Here is a 21,082-nt window from a genome sequence, read left to right as displayed (position 1 = left end):
ATTTTTATCATCTAATTCCTTTGAGAGTTTCACAGTTGGCAGATACTTGGAGAGGAAGATCATCATGCACTTCTGCAGCTCTGGAGAAGCGCTATGATAGTAGGTTATGGACTCCAAAAGCTCCATGCAAGATCAACATGAGTTGAAATTTAACTTTTCATAACCTCAGGTGCAAGACCAGAAAGGGTTTTTATCACTTTATATTTGAATTAGGGTAGTGCTGCATGGCTATTTTGCTGACACTGTAAAAACACAGCAATTATACAATAGTGAGCAACTCAGCTCATTTCCCATGGACCACAGTATTTCAGCCCTTGGTACTTCCTCAGCTGCACTTGCTTCTAGGTGAGTAGAGCAGGTATTTAAGACCATTTCTACTCTAGACTGGGTAATATTTTGAAGGAGTAGATTTCCAGACATGAGTTTACTGTTGTTCCAGCCTGTTGGGTATTTTATAAAGCTGGCATAAAGAAGGAATGAAGTACACATAGAGATTAATTTATATTTTACTACAAAAAATTTCATTATGATTTTTTTTTTCATTTTTGATTACTCTGTGAATGTCCTCTTGTGATGGGCTTTTTAGAGTTCAATCATTATTTAGATTTATTAGCCACCCTTTTTGAAAAGGTGCATTAACTGTGAACAGTCAATTCTTAGTATTTAACTTAATTTTTAAATTCCAACATTACTTGTCAAATATTATTGGCCAGTAAACCTCTCTTTTTTTTCTCTGTTGACTAATGGACTACATGTTAATCAGGAAGAATACTTCAATGTCAAGTAGCAAACAAACAAGGCATTGTAGAAAACTGTCATTTTCTTCCTATCTGGTCTTTAAGGACTTTCCTAAGATCACCAGATATAAGAAAATGGAATTGATAATTACATTTCTTGGCTTGGTACACTTGTATTATCGTTTCTCACATTTTAGCCAATACATTAACAATTAATCCAAGATAATACTAATAATATTTGAGTATTTTTTGCTAGATGACTTCAAATCCCAGCCAGTAATTCATCCCCAGGAACTGTATGTACTGCCTGATATCTGGTTTAATGATCTAACATCCTGAAACAGTAGCAAAGCACAGCAGGAGAATAAGTAAATTGCTACAAAAGCTGTTTGGAAGGATGTACAAAATTGTATCAGTAGTCAAAGATGTCATGAGCTTGTATTGTTTCCTTTTACAGTTTTCCTAGATAATCTGAATAATCAGGAGAAACAAGCACTTCCTGAACCCTGCAGTACTTATTAGTACATAGCAGAAACTATGTAAAAAATACCATTTCAAGTCATGTGCAATACCATTCCTCTTGCAGAATAAGTGGTGCGAGCTTTGCCCACATTTTGGAGACTTTGTGCTCCATAAATTGTTATCAGCTTTCTCTTCCAGCCTCAGGTGTTTGCTGTTTATGACCTCACTGCTCCCTGTATCCCTCACTCCATGTGCAACACACAGCTGAGGTCAGACTAAAGCCTTCAGTTTAATGGAAGGAAGCCTGAAGAGTCACTTATACACTAAGGGTTAAAAAATACAAGCATGGCAATGCTCTGACTGAAGAAGAGTTATTTTCTGTAATTCCCACCCTCCATTTCTTTTTACGTTAACATGTCTGCTCCACTGACCTTCAAAAATATACATTCCTATGTGACTCCACCACCCCTTTGAGTAAGATCCATATTCCCCTCATCTCCTATGTCAAGGCTTTAAAATACAGTGGAAAATGCACTGTTAGCAGTGATTATGCACTGTTAACAAAAGTTGCATTTGTCTAAAACTGCTCTGAAAAATCATGAGCTGTATGGCAAAACTGAACAAGATGAGAAAATTGAAATGACAAGTTCACTGGTAGCATTTTTATTCTATTCCTATAACAAGATCTTTTTCTGTAGTGTTTAATCCCATTGGTTTGGTTGAGTATTGCCCATAAAACCTGGGCCAAGATCTTCCATAATGTCTGTCTCTTATAGAGCATTCATGCAGCTGAGAAACAAAGCAAAATTCAATTACCCAAACAAATGTAATTATCAGCACCAGTCATTTATTTTATTTCTCAAACACTACTAGAACTCACACATGCTATATTAGTTCCTGCTTAATAACATCCACTCCTTCACCAGTTTAATTACTGCAGAGAGAATATGCTTTGATTCCTTTCCAAGAAAGAAAGCCACAATATCTATCCAAGGTCATTTTGTATGTTTGTTTTCTGAATCTTCTGAAGAGCCAAGTCAGCCTAGGTTTGATTATTTCAGGAAAGTTCTCTGTAAACAGAGCATTGTTTATATCAAAAACATGGCAAAATTCAGAAAAAAAATCTGACTGAGACAGGAAAGGAAGAATTGGCTCTTACACAGCCTGTCCTGCCCTTGGCTGTGAGGAGCAGTGGGAGCTCTGGCCCAGCAGGATGAGTTCTCATGTAGGGATTGGGAATCCAAACTAAGGAAACTGGCCAGGAAACCAGGAGCACCCATCTTTTTTATCCTGCTTGGAATAGCTACCACTACCTTTTCTTCCACTGTGGGTGTTAGGGTCTCATTTATTACTGAAGTTAATGGTAATTAAGATGATTTAATATGATTCAGAAATATGATATCTGTGTTTAATCATAACCTTTGTGATCAATGTTAGTTAAGGTATAAATTGGATTGTATATTCAAAACTCAGTGTTAAACACTTCCTGTAAAATACAAGCATGAAAATAAAGAATTCAGTCTAAAATGGAGTATTTTCACCCCTGGGCTGGTAAATGGGTTTGGAATTCCTGTTTTAACTTGCAAGTGTCTTCACATTCAATTTCTTCTTGTTGATAAACCTTCTAAAAAGCATTGTGTTTGAAAACCTGTTCCAATATTGTTAAGCTGTAACAATAAATCACACCACAGGGTGACAGACAGCAGCAAAGTCTTCCAAAGCCTTACTATAAGTTTTCCTGCTGTATCTCATCAGCTCCCATCTAGACAAATACTGCTGGTGAAATCCTGGCTCTCTCTCCTGACAGCAGATATGATCCTGCTGGGGAAGCAGAGCTACACACCTTTAAAACTGTTTATATTCCTACAGATGCCTTGGCACCAAAAGCAACACTATTTATACATGAAGTGTTAGTAAGTGGCCATTTATTTCCATGAATGATCAGTGCATGTCCAGCTGTGGTACCTAAGATTGGCATGTGGAGCTATAAGATCACTTTAAAGGCTTTTTCCATTTTATGGCAGGGATTCTCCACCGAAAAAAACAAATAAAAAAACTTTTTTGCTTACCTCCTCCACTTCTTCAGGTGTAACTTCTTTTCTTATATGAGGGTGGCCTGCACCAGGTCGAAATGCTCCCATTGGGATGTTAATATTAGCCTGTGAGAAGGAAATTTGATGCGTTTAAAAGTGACTGATAAATGAAGATACAGTTGGTAAATGGCAAAAGTCGAAAGGAGTGGGACAAGCATATAGATATTATCATGCTTTCCAAGCACTTATGCCTTCAATGTATGCATCATCACACCACTCCTGTGGAAAGAGAAGTGCTTTCATCTCCATTTGAAAGAGAGAAAGTGAAAAAACAAACTAGAAAGCTTTTGAATTTCTGCATTTTAGACTAATGCTTTCTGATTTCATTGGACTTTAAAACAAATGAGTACTGGACACTAAAGTGTCTTTAGGCACCTAGGTCTGCTTCAGTTTGGTCAAGGTCAAACAGAAAGTGAGTGCCAAAAGCAATGTTTAAATGTGTAAATCATGCAAATCCTTCAATAATACCCAATGACTGGACCACTCTCCATTCTCTAATGACACCAGTTTTCACCTCACTTAATCACAGGTACCTTAGAAGGGAAGCCTGCCCTGAGTCATCTTAAGCCATAAGTATTTAAAATATGATTTTACCAACAAAATTTACCCACAGTTGCTATGAACTGCAAATACCTGAACCAGCTCCAACACTGGGAAGACCACTGGCCCCTGGCTTCTGCAAACTCCCTCCAGAATGATACCCACACAACTGCATCAATCTCATCTTTTATCTGGGGCAGAAAGCCAGTAGCCATAACATAATTGGGGCTGATAATAGATATCTTAAAAGTAAAGATTTTGGGGAATAGAATAGCACAAAACACTGCTTAGGAAAGAGCAGCTGAAAAGTATCCATTTCCCAATGTGACCCAGCCAAGATTGTTTTAAAAGTCAAATGGCATGATCAACTAAATGCACAATTTATACTTATTCTTATCTCGTGATCTCAGAAGAGAAGCTGCTCCTAGGAAATGTCATCAAAATACCACGACTCCCACTGGTAAAGCCAGGGGTTGAATCAATAATGTTAGGGAGCAGAAGCAGAGGACCTTCCAACAGAGAGCTCTGTTCTTGTCCTTTACCACCTGACTGATCTGCACTAAATGAAGACAAATAATCCCATCCTTCTGCTCAAGTTATGGTCTTGCACATCATGACCCACAGGGGCAACCACAGGAAAACAGCTCACGGTTTTCAGTAGCAACAACTGTTCTGACAGCTGTAATCAAATCACAAGCAAATTAAAAATCCATCTGCCAAGAAATGAATGCTTTTCCCTGTATTCTTCATACCTGTTTCCCATTATCTTATTCATGCAAGATGATACTGTCAATTCAGTGGGGCTGCCAAATATCTGCAGGGTCACAGACAACCAGGTATTTGTTTCATAAAGGTCTTCCACTGGGCATTAGTTTAGATATTGTGAAACTTTCCACCTGCATTCTTTAAGTTCCCAGGGGACAGAGCATTTTCAGCCTCACAGTTCATAACTCTCTTTTTTATTTATGGGTGGAAAAACCCCGGCTTTGCCATTTCTAGTTTTAAGTAATTTCCCTGCCAAGCTCTGGTATCTTTGATTTTTAGACAGACAGCTTTGATTTTTAGAATGGGAAACTTCTCTGCAAATTACAGCTAGCATGGTCATACAAGTTTGAAGAGTTGAAATTTTAAGGGATATCTCTCCTTGTGCTGCACTGAACTTGGACATTCCTTCCCCTTGGAGGCAGCCAAAGCAGAAGCCAGCCTCCCACAGAACACTACAGCCCTTGCATTTCCCACTGTGATTGACAGACCAACTGTGACTAAAAGTGGTTCAGAAAACAAAAGTCCCAGGTTGCTAATTAAATTCAATAAAACACTCTTTGGTCTGCTTCAGCACCTTCCCAGTAATCTGTGTCACACTAAAGCAGTTTGTACTTTTTTGTCTGCAGTAGGGACATTCATGTCAGAGCTCAAGCAAGAAGTGCGCAGTCATGACAAAATAACTTAGTAAAATGTACATTCTTTAAGACATAGTTAAAAACAGTTTGGATCTGATAATACATACTGTAAATTAAATATTTCCAGTATGAAATGAAAATATGACATTTCCAAACAATTCCTGACCATAGGTACCAAAGTCCTGAGCTGTAAATCTCTTAATCCAGAGCTGGTGCTGTCTCGCAGATGAGCAGCTGTGTAATGTGTGTGCCAAATTCTGTACACCAGCATAGCTCTGCAAGGACTTGTGCTATCTTGCCTAACCACTTCTGTTGTTTAAGAAAAAGATAATTTTGTTTTAAAAATATGTTTCAAGACTTTTGTCACCTGTGAGTTGAGATGGAGATATGACCCTAGAGTATCTCCATCCAGTAAAATGCTAAATAGGAAATTTTCTGTTCTAGACTCTGGAAATCCTAAATTTTAACTGCTTTAGACAGACTTTCTAGGTGTGATTGTTATGCTTAACCATACTAATTATGAAAACAACTGAGTTTGCCTCCTCCTTTGTTTGAAAGGCATACCAGATTTAGTGCCATGCAGTTTTTGCAATGACTGGGTAGGTGTGTGCACCAATGTACTCTACCAGGCTCCTTCTAAACAGACCAAAGGAAAAACACCTGTACAAATGACATACTAATATATTGCTGGTTTGACTCAATGGAACTGGTACTTTGAGATTTTTTGTGTGTGTATTCTTCTTTCTGTTTATTAGAGAGAAGGTATTAAGGTTAGGATACAGCTGATGCAGCTGTGCATGAGTTGAGGACTGTTATGGATAAGTCCTTCACAACATCACAGCCATTCCTGGCTGTCCAGATGGATGACTGAGTAATCTGGAAAGAAATTTTTGTATGAATGTATTTAATTTTAAAAAAGAAGGAAGGAAGGAAGGAAGGAAGGAAGGAAGGAAGGAAGGAAGGAAGGAAGGAAGGAAGGAAGGAAGGAAGGAAGGAAGGAAAAGAAAGAAAGAAAAGAAAGAAAAGAAGGAAAAGAAAGAAAGAAAGAAAGAAAGAAAGAAAGAAAGAAAGAAAGAAAGAAAGAAAGAAAGAAAGAAAGAAAGAAAGAAAGAAAGAAAGAAAGAAAGAAAGAAAGAAAGAAAGAAAGGCTGGAGAGAAAACAGAACGACATGCAGAAACAAACAAACAAGAAAAAAAAAACCTAGAAACCTCCTCACCCCTACCTCTTGGCAAAGCCAAGAGTGTTTCAAGAGAGAATAAGTTTTAGTCAGAGCTGTTCACAGCCTTCAACGCAGTGAGAAGTGGAGGTCAGCAGTTGTTTCCAGAAATTAACATCCTTTGGTCCTCTATTGCCCCAAACTACTCTTGGGAACCAGTTGCTGCCTTTAACTCTCACACATCTGTATTTATCAGCTATTGGGAAGTGAACATTTTTGTCTGTACCTAGTACAGTCAGAAAAAAGCCATTTCAGAGACAGAACACCATGAAACACTTCAGTTAGTGAGGTGCCATTACTTTCCCATTGCTGCAGCATGATGTACATTCCCCCGGGCACGTCAGTCCTATTATACCAGCACACAATAGCAAAGGATCATAAGATATGAATCACAATGTATAAAAGTAATGTGACACTTTGAGTCATAGTTCTTAGACTGCTCAAAGTGTAACAAGAATCAATTCAGGTGCAAGTCTCCCTACTAGAACCACCTTTGACCCAATGCTTAATAGATATATTTTAAATTTTTGCTGCAATTTTTCTCATGATTCAAATTACCTTTGCAAAACTTAAAGTTTCCTAAAATATTACACTTAGTGGTTCAATTTAATGCATTTTTTAAATGAACAACTGAGGAGCATTGTTTATATTTAGGAGTTGGAAGCCATCCTAGAAATAAAATGCAGCCTATCATTACATTTCTAAGAAAAAAATTTAAACCAATTAATTCCTTAGAAATGTTTGTATGTACCTATTGAGTTTAAATGGAAAATGTAAATACTTTTCAACTATTAAAGATCCATATTTTTCCATTAATCCTACAAACATTTCTATAGTCACTGTAAAAGAGGGATTTAAATTTGAACTCAGTGAAATGAAAAGTCTGGCAAAATGGCAAATTTTTTTTCTAATTTCAACAGAATTAGTGTACGGTATTTTGCATGCCTATTTCAGTAGAATTGATGATGACGATGATGATAAAGAGAATCTGCATTTTCACAGTGCCTTGCGTCTTCAGGATCCTGCCTAGCCCCTGGCTAATTAATCTTGATGCTCCAATCCATTAGTATTATCTCAAGAAAACAGAGAACAAAGAGGACTACAGAAATTGCATTTTGTATTTCTTAGGTAAGGCAACTTGAACTCATAGTAAAATTTCATTGGAAGTGTATTTTACAATATACATGATATTTCTGTAAGATTCCTCAGTTCAGAAGATATTTTGGCCTCGTTATCAAGAACCATTGATAACATGAACTAAACACGTTCTTCATGACCTTACTTCATGATGATGTTGGAATAATTCTCCAGCTGCTTCTTTTATAAGTATGCAACAATCAACTCTATCCTTATAAGCAACAAGTATGTAACAACCAACTCCATCATCCTTCAATATATCATTGAAGAGGTTATGTGGCAGACAAGAATGTTTCAAATTAAAAGATCTGTGTTTCTCTCATTTTCCTTTGGCTCCTAAATAAAACGCTTCTTAAACAATTATTTGAACTTGAGGCTTTTTCTCCTTAAGAAAGCAGACATGAAAAACTTCACAACACCCATGCTATCTTTTTAGCCTATTATATATCCCAGCATTATATTAGGTTTGTGGAAAATCTAATGGTTGCAGGAATTATTTTTACTTAACAGTTATGCAGATGCATTACCATATTTTGCTTAGATGATCCTCCAAAAGCATAACCTAACACTGCAAAGACCATGCAAACAAGTGATTAATGGACCTATCTGATCCAGTTTTTCTATCAGCTCAGATCAAAAGATGATCTCCAGGTCACACTTTTTCAGTGCTTTCATATCTACTAAACTTTTCACTTGAACAGAATAACCCCAGCTAGCACTATTATGGTGCTCTGTCTGAGTAAAAATGCAGTCTGCCAACCAATGGAGAATGAGATTTATTATTTTATTATATTAAAAACATAAATGCTATCTCTTACCTGAATGGCTTTGACATGTGATGCTGGTTGTTTTGACATTTTTACGACAGAGGCTTATCCCTGCAAGCAAAATTGGAAAGTGTTACAGGCTCTGACATTCTGATAGCTGTGGAAGATAAGCTAGAACTTAACCCACGCTGCCTCTTGACAGGCATCCATTTCATCTGCCCAGGTCCTGTTTCCATCTCAGTTTCCAAGCTGCTTAGTTATTCCTTCTGATATCAGGAGGAGACAGAACACCTGAGCTTCACCAATTAATCTTTCATAGCCACAAATGAAGCTATCTCTTTCACATTAAAAACAATAATGAGTAGAGATAAGGAATCTCTTAAACCTTAACAGCACTGTAAAATGAGTAAGAATTAAAGGAAGCTTTTGAGGATAAACAGTGTATGATTAGCCTAGTCACAGTATGTATGTGGGAATCATTAGAACTTTCAGTTTAAGCCTTCTCTCAAATAAAACATAACTTGTTAGAAAATATTGATAAATGCAGACATAACCATTTTCTGACTCAATCCTTGCAAATCTTTAATGCCTGTGGACTGAAAGTTATCAAGATGGTCAAGCAGAAAAGTTCTTCTTGACAATTTCTAGAGCACAAAGTAGCCTCCCTTCAAAGTTTTAGATCATATAGATTCATCAATTTTCTTTAGCAATAAGATCAAAAAGAACATATTTTTCCATATAATTTTATGCAGGTGGAGAAATACAGACTGATACACTATTAATATACAATAGCAAAGGGAAATACACCAAAGTAAAAAGGAAGAAATTTTATTAGATTATTTGAAACACCATCTCAGCCTTTCATTCATTCACTGAGAAGTTACATTTTAACTGGACTAGAGTTTCATCAGTCTTGTTATTTAACTATTACAATATAAAGTAAGGCAGTAATTCTAAAGGCTGAGAAATTAATTCACCAGAAAAGTCACTGATCACCACTGAACTACAGCACATTTTTGATACTGTATTTAATCTTAGATAGGAAGGGAAGTAATGAGAACAGAAATAAATGACTTAGGAGAGAACAGCAGAAATACACTGAGAAATTAAAAGTTTGTGAAGACTTGGGTACCTCAGAGTATAACTGCCATATAAGGCAGTCCCCAAAAAAACAGATGAGTTGTAGGTTGGCTTCAAATTGGATTATCAGCAATATCAGCCTGAAATTGCTTTGCTGGGACTGACTAGAAGATTTCCTCCTGCATATTCTCACATCAGTTTTAAATCTGTGTATGATGCTGAGCAGAATTAAAAATACAAATGACCTGCCATTAGAAGTCTCCCTCTGGTCACACTCTCAGCTGCAAAAAGTGGTGTCCAAACCAACACAGCATTCAGTCAGAGGTCAATCATGTTCATAAATTGTTTGGGTTTAAATCGCTTCCACTAAATTAATGAATCAGAAAAAATCCCACTGTGCAAAATAAAACCAGCATTCTTTTAATGAGTTTTATATTGTGGTTTTATATATACAATCTTCAAATGAGAAGGAGTTTTAAAACTTCAGAATTTATTTGAGGGGATGCAATCTCAGCCACTGACATTCATGACAAAATTCAAACATATTTCAAAAACACAAAAGGATTTACTACACTCTATCTCCTTTATTTTTGAAACTCTTTATTACGTCTATAAATAACTGTTCCATTGATTAGTGACTGTATTCCAAAATAAACACAAAACAATCCCCCAACTGACTGGGAAGATAGGAATCATAATACAAAATGTTTAATTATTTTTTAATCAAATTCTCATCTTTCTAATCAGAATGAAAAATGGAAACAAAAGCACATTTAAAAATGTTTAAATAACATTAAACATTTTGAAGCACAGTGGATCTACTTCCCAAACACTGTCACAAAGAAATTCTTGCCAAGATGTACCTCATTTTGCATGCCTGTGCATTGCAAAAACACCCACACACACCTCTTGGGCCACTTAGAGATAAATGGCAAGGATTTAACCTGAACCTCGGCTCTGAAACAAGCCCAGCACTAGTGCTCCTCAGCGAGGTGCTCTGGGTTCACAAGCAGTCAGTGCTGGAAATTACTGCAATCAGACACCGGTTCCTAAAGAGGGATGCATGATACAATTGTGTAGGACTGCTTTTGGAGGAGGTGATTTTCCTAGCAGACCGTGCTGTCCTCATTACCGCCAGAGAAATCAGGACAACAGCACACTACTGAGTAAAAATAGATCTCTGGCTCTTTCCCCTTCCCTCCCTTCCCTGAATTTCCTTACAGAGCAATATTGACCATCAATCACAGGAAAATAAACCTTAGATTACAGAAGCATCCATTACAGAAGTGATAAGTTAATTTTTATCAATTCCTTTGTTCTTTCACCACATGTCTCAGAGAGAGAGTCAAGAGTGCTGCACTGATTGTATTAAGTTATTTCTGGTATTCCAATCAGCTCTGCAAACTTGAAAAAATCCCACTTCACCCTCATTTCCACAGCAGGATTTCACATCTCTGGCAGGCAGAGAAATGCAGACACGCAGCCTGTATTCCCTGGTGTCTTTTTGGCCTCCCCACACCTTACCTTTTACCTTTTATGGGCTGCATGCTGAGCCAAACTTAGAAAGCAGTGGCAGCATTAGTTCAATTTGGAGCTGGTTTATGGCAACCTTCCCTTGCAAATTCCCTTGATTTGCAGTGAAAGTACTCACGAGCAGGACTACTTGTGAAATATAGGACTACTGCAGGGGAATAAATGAGTGTTCTGAAGCAAAACTTTGCAAAACAAAGGAACCTATCTTCTGTCTCTCGGCTAAAAATAATTTCTGACAGAGCTGCAGCAAGATAATAAGCTGATTTATTCAATTTGCTTTAAATACGATGAGATATCATAATGCCATCTTTTGTAATGCACACAAGAGATGTACAGTAGCACACAGACAACAGCAAGAGCCCTCCCCTGTGCCCCAGCTGGAAGCTGTCCTCTCCCCCCACTGCATGCACAGCATCAAGCACAACGGGCATTTCGGAGACAGAACTGCAGTGTATTATCTTATTAAAAGACTTTGACAGGAACTACACAACTGTGAGACCTAAGCAGTACAATGAAAGAAGAGAAACCCCTACTCTGCAGCTTTCAGCCTGTTACGCAAAAACTTACTACAAGCTCTAGGCAAATGTGGTCACATTTTCCATAATACATACACAATAATCTTCATTACAGCTGCCTGTTAAACTTAGTGAAAGAAACCTCTCTTACATCAAAACCATAATGTAATATTTTACTAACTATAATAAACATACAGAAAACAATAGCCTTCTGCCTATGTACTACAATATTCAAATTTATACACACTTCTTATGAGTCATGAGGTATTGAAGTGACTTTTATTTTAAATTTTTAGATCCCACAGACTATGAAGTAATAGCGATCTGCTCTGAATACTCTGATACACTGCATGAGACATTAAAATAGGCAGAAAACCACAACTATTGTAGTAAACTCACAGCAATTCCTAAAGAGTTTTCATGAGGGTCTTTCAAGATTTTAATTGACCCCTTCAAGAGTAGCTAACTTATTTACTTATATAAAAAAAGTTCCAAACCGTCAAGGGAGTAGGCACACCTCCTTTTGATGCTGAAAGAGGTACCTTCTTCTACCAGCTGAGGTATTGAATGTGACCCTTTAAATGTGTCTGAAATAGCTCCGATGCTTTCAGCCTGGACGGCACTGAGTGCTGCTCCAGGCTGGAGTGGGACTCAGCAGAGAAGCGAAGTGTAAAAGGGAATTCCTGTCATAGCTTCCAGTTGTTCTTCCTAAATATAGAGTTTGATTCACCCTGTAACTTGGTCCCCTGTGACACTTGACCACGGTAAAAGCAGGGCTCAACTGTCAAGCAGGAGGTGTTGAAGGAACACACCTTTAGGTCCTTTTTCTGCCCTCCCTCTCCCTGTCATTCCTGGCTTTTCCCAAGTGCCAGGCACACAGTGGTAGCAGGTAACACAGAACTCCTCCCATGGCATTTGGGGCAGTGTGTGCCTCCCTATGCCACAACACAGAAGGAAATAATTCTGGAGACGTAATTATGAAGAAATCACCTCAGAGGAGCTATCTAGGGGAGGTGAATGAATGACACACCAACGTGACCATATTGCTGCTGCTTTGGGGGCAAACTCATCCAGCAGCTGCCCTGGGGTGTCAGCAGAGCCTTCCCCCCGTGCAGGACAGCCCTGCTCACCAGGGAGGGCTCCTGAGCCTGCGAGGCCATAGTGACCAGCTGCTGAGCCTGCAGGCATGGGGATGAAGAAAAGCCAAAGGAGGAGTGTGTGTGAGAGAGAGAGAGAGAAAGAGAGAGTTGTTATAGCTCATGAAGGAAGTAAAACATTTCATAACTATGCTCATGCTGGCTGGAGTATTGTCTTAGTGAGGGCTACTGATGGAGGTCTCACAACAAGTCATGTGTGGGGCATATCCTCAGGTTTCCACTTGCAGAAGTGCAAATTCCTGGTCATTTGTGCATCTTCACAAGAATGAATTTCCCTCTTCCTCACTCCTCTGCTGTACCTGATCTCCACTGGACCCACAACAGTAATGGTGACAAGAGCAGTGTCATTATGGGCAATAACTGTCAAGGATCTCCCTTGAGTTTAACTCACTTGACCAATGACCCTTTTAATTTCAAGTATCTGAAATAGGAAAGTGACCAAGCAGGCTGCTTCATTAAGCCTGTGACTCACTCTCCACTGCCTCTTTCCCAAAAATGTTGTCATCTGGAAGCTGATAAAGCTGATGACTTGCTCTGGGAGCTTGCTGACTACCTACAGCGACCCCCTTCCCAAGCAGCCATGAGAAGATGGATGACACAGAAACAGGCACACAACCAGGACATGCATTTGTGTAGGTCAGGACTGATGGATGTACACACAGCCATCAGCTCGTTCCAAGGACACCTACATTCCTCAGATTGGCTGATTATGCCTGTTGCCAAAGATTTTGAGGCAGGAGAGGACTACTGCACTTGAAACATGGGGGAGTTCCCAAGAGGGCTCACAAAGCTGTTCCTTGGCTAGAACAGAGCAGTCTGCAGTCAGTCGAAGGCCCTGCCTTCCAGGTGGTTGAGACCACATTAAAACAAAGCCGGACTCAGCTAAGTGACTTTACATACCTCCTTCTGAAGGTTCATATTTACAACAAAAGTACCAGAAGGCAATGGAAGAGGCAATGTATTTTTGTAACATGGTCCTGTACATTAACTTATTTCAATTTATATTACAATAGTAATATTACAAACTAGGTCTTGCAGACATGGTTCTTTCTTCCATGTGTCATTAATTAAGCAAAGGAAGGCCATTGTTTAAATTTTATAATCTCTTTTCATCTTGCAAATATGCCTAAGAAATATCAGCTCAACACTGTTCCCTTCAACAAATTTTCATAGCGGTGACAAGTAATTCAGTAGTTTTAGTGACGTGTAAACAAGAAAAGAGTCTGTCACCTACCCAACACCCAGTAACTATCACTACACCTGAACTGTATTAAATTGTGATGATAAAAGGAGTAAACTTAAATCTTATCACTAAATATCAGGAAATGCAGATCTGAGTAGATTTTGAAGGGAAAAATAGTCAGCATTATTTTGCAGCATATCATTGTCTTTGAATACCCTCTGGGATGCACGACCCCGTGACTTGCAGATTCATCTGGTAAATGTATGCAGCAGATGAATTAGCAAGTAAATAAGGAGGCATATGTGCATTTCACATGATGGATTCAGTGTCTGGCAAGTTAGGGCCCTGTACATTGACACACATGGCATAAAATTATTATGTCTTGTGTAGAGAAATCCAAAACATATAGTAGAAATGCATTTATTTGAAGTGTAAAATCCCAATATAGTTAAAAATAGACTTTTGTGGCATTGCTAGAAGCTTGTCTAATTAATATGCTTCCTGGCACAACTTACTAGTTTTGAAAGTGAAGTTGATGGTTAACAGAAATGTGTATGTGTCTTACTTCTCCACTGAGATATTTCACTGCATAATGTCAGAACTGTTTTTTAAAGCTGTCACTACTTAATACATTTACGTAAATGTTTTGCTTTTTGAGAAACCTCATGAGCATAGATAAACTTCCTGAGCATGCCAAAAGAACTTATTTTTCTATTGTAGTCCACAATGTCTTAGTGTAATGCAAACAGTGTAATACAGTTGAAAATGCAAGTCCATACATAAGAAGTCCCAACCTCAGCTCACTTGAAATAAGACTTCCTCAAAGTAAAAAGTTAAAAAATACATTTCTGGAGTTTTGCTTATGGGAGTTTTACCATATAGTAACAAAATATTACAGATCTTTAGAAATGCAAAACTTTGCTTCTCTGTCTTAATTTTAGCTCCATAAATTACAGTTTATTATCAGGGAAGAATAGTGGGCCCATGATATTATGTATTTGGCTAATTAATTCCCATCTTTATCTTCATTTGAATTTTTTATGAAGAATACACAAACTAAAGTTGCAGTGTAACTAGTATAACTATTCTCCTCAGTCAACACACCAAAATTACTGGTCAAGAGGTAAAAATAAGAAACCTGCTATGAGGCAGATTTATCAGAGGACTTATGCAGAGGATCCTGAAAAAAACACCCAGATTCACCATCCATTTTTGTAAGTCACTCAGGTTTTATTTGTATTTTTGGGCTCTTTCTCCTTAGTAAAGATGCATCCATGTAATAAGGACTTGGCACATAGACTTGATGGAAGGCAGAGACTTTTAGCAATGGTACCCAGTCACACGCAGTCAGACAGAACGACAGAAATTTAAAATATGTGGAGCTATCAATTTTACCAGGCATCACAAACAATTCCTATGCTTGATTTTAACAGAAAGCAACTTTGAATCCTTGATTGCAGAAAAAGTATCAAACCTCAGTGATTTTCTCAGAAAAAATATTGTTTGAGGAAGTATCATCTACTGGTTGTATATGTCTTCCTATTTTGCCCAATCTCTATTTCTTAATATCAAGAAAAAAAAATCAAGCACTTGCTCTTGAGTTTCTACTTGTATAGTTATGCCAACAACAATAACAGCAATTTATTTAAATAATGAATGACATAAAATAGCATGCAAAAATGTTTGCTGTTATCTAGTAGGCAAGAATTCAATACAAAACATACCTAAATTAGCTGATTTTGTTTCTGTGGCATTTCTGGGCAACTAAATATTAATTCAACTCCTGCATACTCTCTTTCTTTTCCATAGAAAAGCATGATGATTATTATCACAGACTGTTCTGTAGAGAAATAATTAGTCTTGTATTAAGGAGATGGTCTCATTAAAGGCTCGCAGTGACCTTGCTCTGAATTCCAGAGTTACAGCATCATTAATAGTGTTGTTAGCATCATCTACCAATTTGTATTAAGTTCTGAAAACTGACTTATGAATACAACCCATACAAATTCTAGAACATTGTAGCTTTGACCACTATTACTCAAAAGCCATATTCTCTGTTGCTTGGTACTGTGTAAAATTTCTAGTTATCCAAATGTTTTCAGTAACCAAAAGATGATGATGATGATGATGATGATGTACAAGCAACAATTTTTTTTTCCACTTTTCTCCTGGTTAAATTTTAACCAGTATATCTGGCAAAGTTGGTAGCATAAGAAAGAGCATGGGTAATGTCAGATTTTGAATATGAAATTTAAATTACATGCTGATTTTTGTAAACATCCTGTCTACTGTAATGATTCAGAATTATTTGGAAAAGAAACAAAAAACATGACACTGAACCATCAGATACTGTTCTCAGCAAGCGATTTGGACAAAACAGGAACTGACTAAATCACTGTTGAAACTTTCAACAGAGAGACTACTAATTGTTTTCACAAATCAGGATAATTCAAGTAAGCATGTACTATCTTTTTCAATGCCATCACACAAGTATTTGATGATGCCCATCCCCATCAGCTGATCATATCAGTTGTGCACTATTAGATCTTGTCAGATTAAGACCTTACCTGACTGCAGCAGGGAATTTTGCTCAGTACAGAGATATATATGAGAACTAGGTACAGATGTACCAGAGGACTTGGGAACTCTGCACCACAGAAAGTACCTTATTTATCTGTTGTGATAAAGCATGACAAAAAATTGCGGCTATGGTCCCTCTGTGAGCGCAATCATCTGAAGTCTAACAAAGAGAACAATGATTAAATTCTGATTTCTCATCTGAATGGTATATTGAGAGGAAAGAAATACATGTTTGAGACATTAAAAATCTGTCTGGTAGAAAGATGCACCCAGAACAAGATGAGGAAATGGGCTGGAGGAAACAGAATTTCAAGGACAGTATAAATAAATTAATGCCTTTAGATAAAAAGTTACCAAACTCAAGTACAACTGCACCAACCTGCTGAATTATATGTGATTTATCAGTTGCTATCTTTGGTTTGTACCTGTTGGACAGAAAATAAAAGATGAAAATAGTTAAATCGTGGGTGTGAAGATTTTTTAAAGTTTGAATCAATATCAGGACACTAAGCTTAGTTCTCAAGAGTCATAAGGAAAAAATCCTTACCTTGTCACACCTCCAGGGTTCTGAAAAACTAGAGCCATTAAGAATGATTGCTTTCCATGGGGAAGATATTAATAAATCTACTAGTCATACCTATCTATGAAGTAGTCAAACATGATCTGTATTTAACCTTATTTTTATTGACTCAAATTTACTACAGAAACATTTTTCAATTATCTGTGGCCTCCTGCCATACAAATATTGCAATGTTCAGAGAGGAATTGCCAAAAGAATTCAGTGTTGGCACAGAAAGACAAGTCCTCCAGCTGCTCCACTGGGCAATGATGTTTTCAAATACAGTATTAGACCTCTAGGATCAAAAAGTGTTTCTCTTAGGAAATTACACAAAGTAGTTTTTTAAATCTTCACATCTTTACACCCATGTGAATTAGAGTTGTGGACAGGAAGTATCTTCTATACAAGGATTAAAAAAAGCCTGGAAAAAAACAATGTTAAGCTGTTGCACTCCATCTCCTCTGGCTGCCTAACACAAGCTCTTTAAAGTACAGCTCAGTTCTCAAGATCTGGAGCTAAATGTGATGCTTGAAAATCATTTGTCTTGGAAATTACTTTTGAGAACCACAGGCTGCTCTGTGTTTCCTGTGCCCACCAGCTACTGATGAGGTACTGACTATACTCTGACTAGACTGTCCATGAAGATGTTCCCTGTTTTATTGCAGCCAACTCTCAAACTATTTGTTTTTATTAGTAAGAAAGGAAATGCTCTTAGCTTAGGCTCCTAACACAAAGTGGTCTGTGTAAGGCAAACACACAGTTTTGTCATGGATAGGTTCACAGGTGCTCTGGCTGACAAGGGGCAGAGTGGATTTGTAGTACTGGGACACCAGTTAAAATTAGTTTATCCACTGTGTGCAGTGCTATGCAATCACAAAGCTGCTCCCTCCCCTTGAGGCAGAACAAAGCCAGTGCTGGTTTAACTGAGTGCTGTGCTGCATGATGAAGCAATTCAGGAGCTGCTTCAGCCATCTGTGAGTCCAAGCGAACAGTTCTGGGGATATCCTCACTGGTTCACCCTGTGCTAGACATTCCTATTGTTCAGAACAGCCAAGTATCACATATGCACAGATGAATCCAGACTGAATGGGGCCCTGAGCAACCTGGTGTAGGGGGAGGTGTGCCTGCCCATGGTGGTGGACTGGAACTAGATGGTTTTAAGACCCCTCCCAACCCAGCCCAACCCAATCTATGCTTCTATAAAGAGAAATGTTTCAGGCTTTAACAGTCTATGAAATTATGAACTACAGACTACTTTCTCTCAAACTGTTACCTCACTTTGACTTCCTTATGCTAAGGGCACTTCTTTCCTTTTCCCTTCCTTAGGTTTAAGGCTTCCCTGCAGGTTTTGAAGTTCAAAGTTGATAGGTCTAATGCTATCATGTGCATTTATTCCAGGTTACAGTAGGCATGAAACAATACCTGTTAGACTGAAACGATTCAATTTATTTTACATTCTGCAGTAAATAGGGGATTGTGTCCATTGGGACTTTGCAGGTAATTTAAAGCAAAAAAAAATCTCTCAAACCTTGAAATAATTTTTTTCTATTATGCTCTTTTATGGTCTCCTCCTTCACCAACTAAGCCCTTGATTTCCTATCACTTAGGTAAACTCACTTTCATGGGTAGATTTTTAAAGTTGTAAAGGGCTCCCAACATAAGAGCTAATGCTGAATAGCTGCTCTCCAGTAGATTTTCCTCATGTATAACTTCTAAATTTTTAAAGAGGATGCAAGCATGACTATAATCTAAAAATGGTAGCATAAGCCTGAAGCTAATTTTTTTATGGAACTGTATTCTAGAATAATATTCAAGCCACATCTCTCAAGTTCCTCCATTTCTTTTGCTTTTCATTGATGCTTATTTGTCCTTGGAATGCAACAGCTTTGGGGGACCCTCTCTTATCTGGAACTCGAGCTGAGATTTACCTAACAGAGTTAACACAGAGGGGTAAATGCTGCAAACTGACAGCAAGTAAGAAAAACCTATAATTTGTTTTGCCATAGATCAACACTGTGAGACAACTGGTGAAAAAGCATGTGCAACTATCCAGATTATTATGCAAAAAATAATCTAGTAAAGGCATATTTCTAGGAACACTTCTGCTTTACCTACGTTTTATGTGAATAGTGATTTAAGAATAAATTTCATTTGTTTTAAGAATCAAAATCCCACCTTTCCAGCAAGTATTTTTGGTAACCAGGTTAAATACTGCAAACAAATCCTGAACCTTTAACAGAGTATTTTGACCTCATTTCTATTTAAATAAAGCAAGACTGTTTTATACTGTAATTGGAACATAAAAAACACCCAAACCAATAAAATAGTGTAACATTCTGATATTATCTGATTTAAACAGAGCAAAGATGAAAGGGTATTTTTTATTTTCTTGTTTGGATTTCAGTTTAAAATATCACATATATAACCTATCTCCATAATTCCCACTATCTGAGTTTCTCCCCATCTTGAGATTTTTTAATACAATATTATTAGTAAGGTAATGAAAACATATTTTTCCTTCGTACTTTCACAACCAAGGCTACACGTGTCTGTAATGTGCCAGTCTCTGTATGTCTCCCTCCTGTGTCTCAGATTTCTTCTTTATTCTGATCTCTTTATTTCCTCCAGAAGCAATCTCCTAACCTGCAGAAGTGCTAAATGGACCATCTATTTCATCTTTTCCCTCAGATTTCTTCTTTCATGCATTCTAGTCTGTATTTCAAATTCTCAGGTAGGTTTGGAGGCTCATCCTGGAAACATTCCTGTACTCTGTGAAAGCACCCCTTCCCTTTAAGTTACAGTGGCACATAAACACTTGCAGAACCACATTTCATCCCAGCAGTCCTTTCCTGTCCTTAGCTCATCTCTATGCACAACAATCTAGAGATGAAGACTATTCAGAATATATCTAAAACTCCTTTTTCTTTTCCCTGAGGCTCAAACACTTATCCAATCAATTCATGTTCTGATTGTAGGATCTTCAAACTGGTAAAATTCACAACCTCTCCTTGACAAAATCAACATTTTAGCTGATTTTAGGTCTGAGCTTGTGATGAACTGCAATTGGGTATAATTTCCCTGAAGCCCTGCAAACCCCTCTAACTTAAGAGTTTTTGATAGTGCTGTTCAAGCTAGTTTTACTTTTTATTATGCAATATGTCTTCTATGGTAATATCTGAATAATCACATATCTACTTCAATAACAGATCAAAGTTGAAGATATTAATTATTAGACATATTGTTAATTAATCTCAAGATAAATGTATTTACCATGTCAGAAAAAGATGCCTATGATATTAAATCACTAATTGAACTTGAATATCTTAATTACTGTATTATTAACAGATTCTATTTTGTATTTATTTGATAAATTATACTTAATCAGTAGTATTGTTTATGAGAGAAATTTTTTTCCTGTCTAAGCTTTTTGCATGAACTTAGATAGTCTTGTATGATGACTGATGTTTAACCTTTTCTAACATTGTTTGATACTTGCCCTGTTGAGGTGCAGCCATGCCCTCCCCCGAGCACTCCTCAGCTGTGACTCCTGACACTGTGACAGCTGAAGTGCTCTGGAACAGCGTGGGGACACCGTGCACTCGCATGGTGACTGCAGGGCACTCTGCTCTGGCCACTGCTTCAGCTGAATACCAGCTCTAAGCAACACCAAGCAGGGGGAGAATGTGTATCAGGATCTGTGCTACCTCCTGAACCATTCTAAAGTGGAAATCTTTAATCCTGAATACCTATGCTTTGAAATGCAACCACTCCGTGTAACACATCACAGTCTACAACAATTTAACTCCATGGGAACAAGGATAAACTTTGCCTCTCTGCCTTGGGCAAAACACCTGCTCAAGTTACCCAAGTCAGAACTGGGGCTGGCAGTTCACTCAGAACTGATGGAACTGTTCATCCATCTTCTGCATTTTAGAAAATTCTTATTTTTGTTTGTTTTCTTGAGACAAACTTTTCCACAGTAAAATATAGACTGTGTATCTTATTTTCATTCATTTTTTAGTTGCACTTCCAATTTCTATGAAAACTTAATAAAATTCAAGTCTGTATTTTTATGGTATGCTAACTGAATGTAGAAGCAAAAATACAATGATGTTACAAAAA

At 37.6% G+C, this 21,082-nt stretch overlaps 1 protein-coding gene across 2 annotated transcripts in view; it reads right to left on the bottom strand.

Annotated features, from left to right (window-relative positions):
• The window catches only part of SMPX (small muscle protein X-linked), a 41,124-nt gene extending 30,023 nt beyond the window's left edge, over nucleotides 1-11,101 (bottom strand). The window contains exons 1-3 of one of the 2 annotated variants that reach the window (XM_071431141.1): nucleotides 10,965-11,101; nucleotides 8,405-8,464; nucleotides 3,269-3,358 (exon numbers count right to left, since the gene is read on the bottom strand). In XM_071431141.1, the coding sequence (XP_071287242.1) occupies nucleotides 3,269-3,358; nucleotides 8,405-8,443 (129 nt within the window). In that variant the 5' untranslated portion in view covers nucleotides 8,444-8,464; nucleotides 10,965-11,101. Of the gene's footprint in view, nucleotides 1-3,268; nucleotides 3,359-8,404; nucleotides 8,465-10,957 lie in introns of both variants that reach the window. The other variant, XM_071431140.1, reaches the window with a different exon arrangement.
• Between the last annotated feature and the right edge of the window lie 9,981 nt (nucleotides 11,102-21,082).

This window comes from Agelaius tricolor, unplaced genomic scaffold (genome assembly GCF_023055355.1).
Source record: "Agelaius tricolor isolate 1412-34295 unplaced genomic scaffold, bAgeTri1.0.p SCAF_7, whole genome shotgun sequence".
In the NCBI taxonomy this organism is placed as follows: domain Eukaryota; kingdom Metazoa; phylum Chordata; class Aves; order Passeriformes; family Icteridae; genus Agelaius; species Agelaius tricolor.
This window is presented reverse-complemented; position numbering and strand designations above follow the sequence as displayed.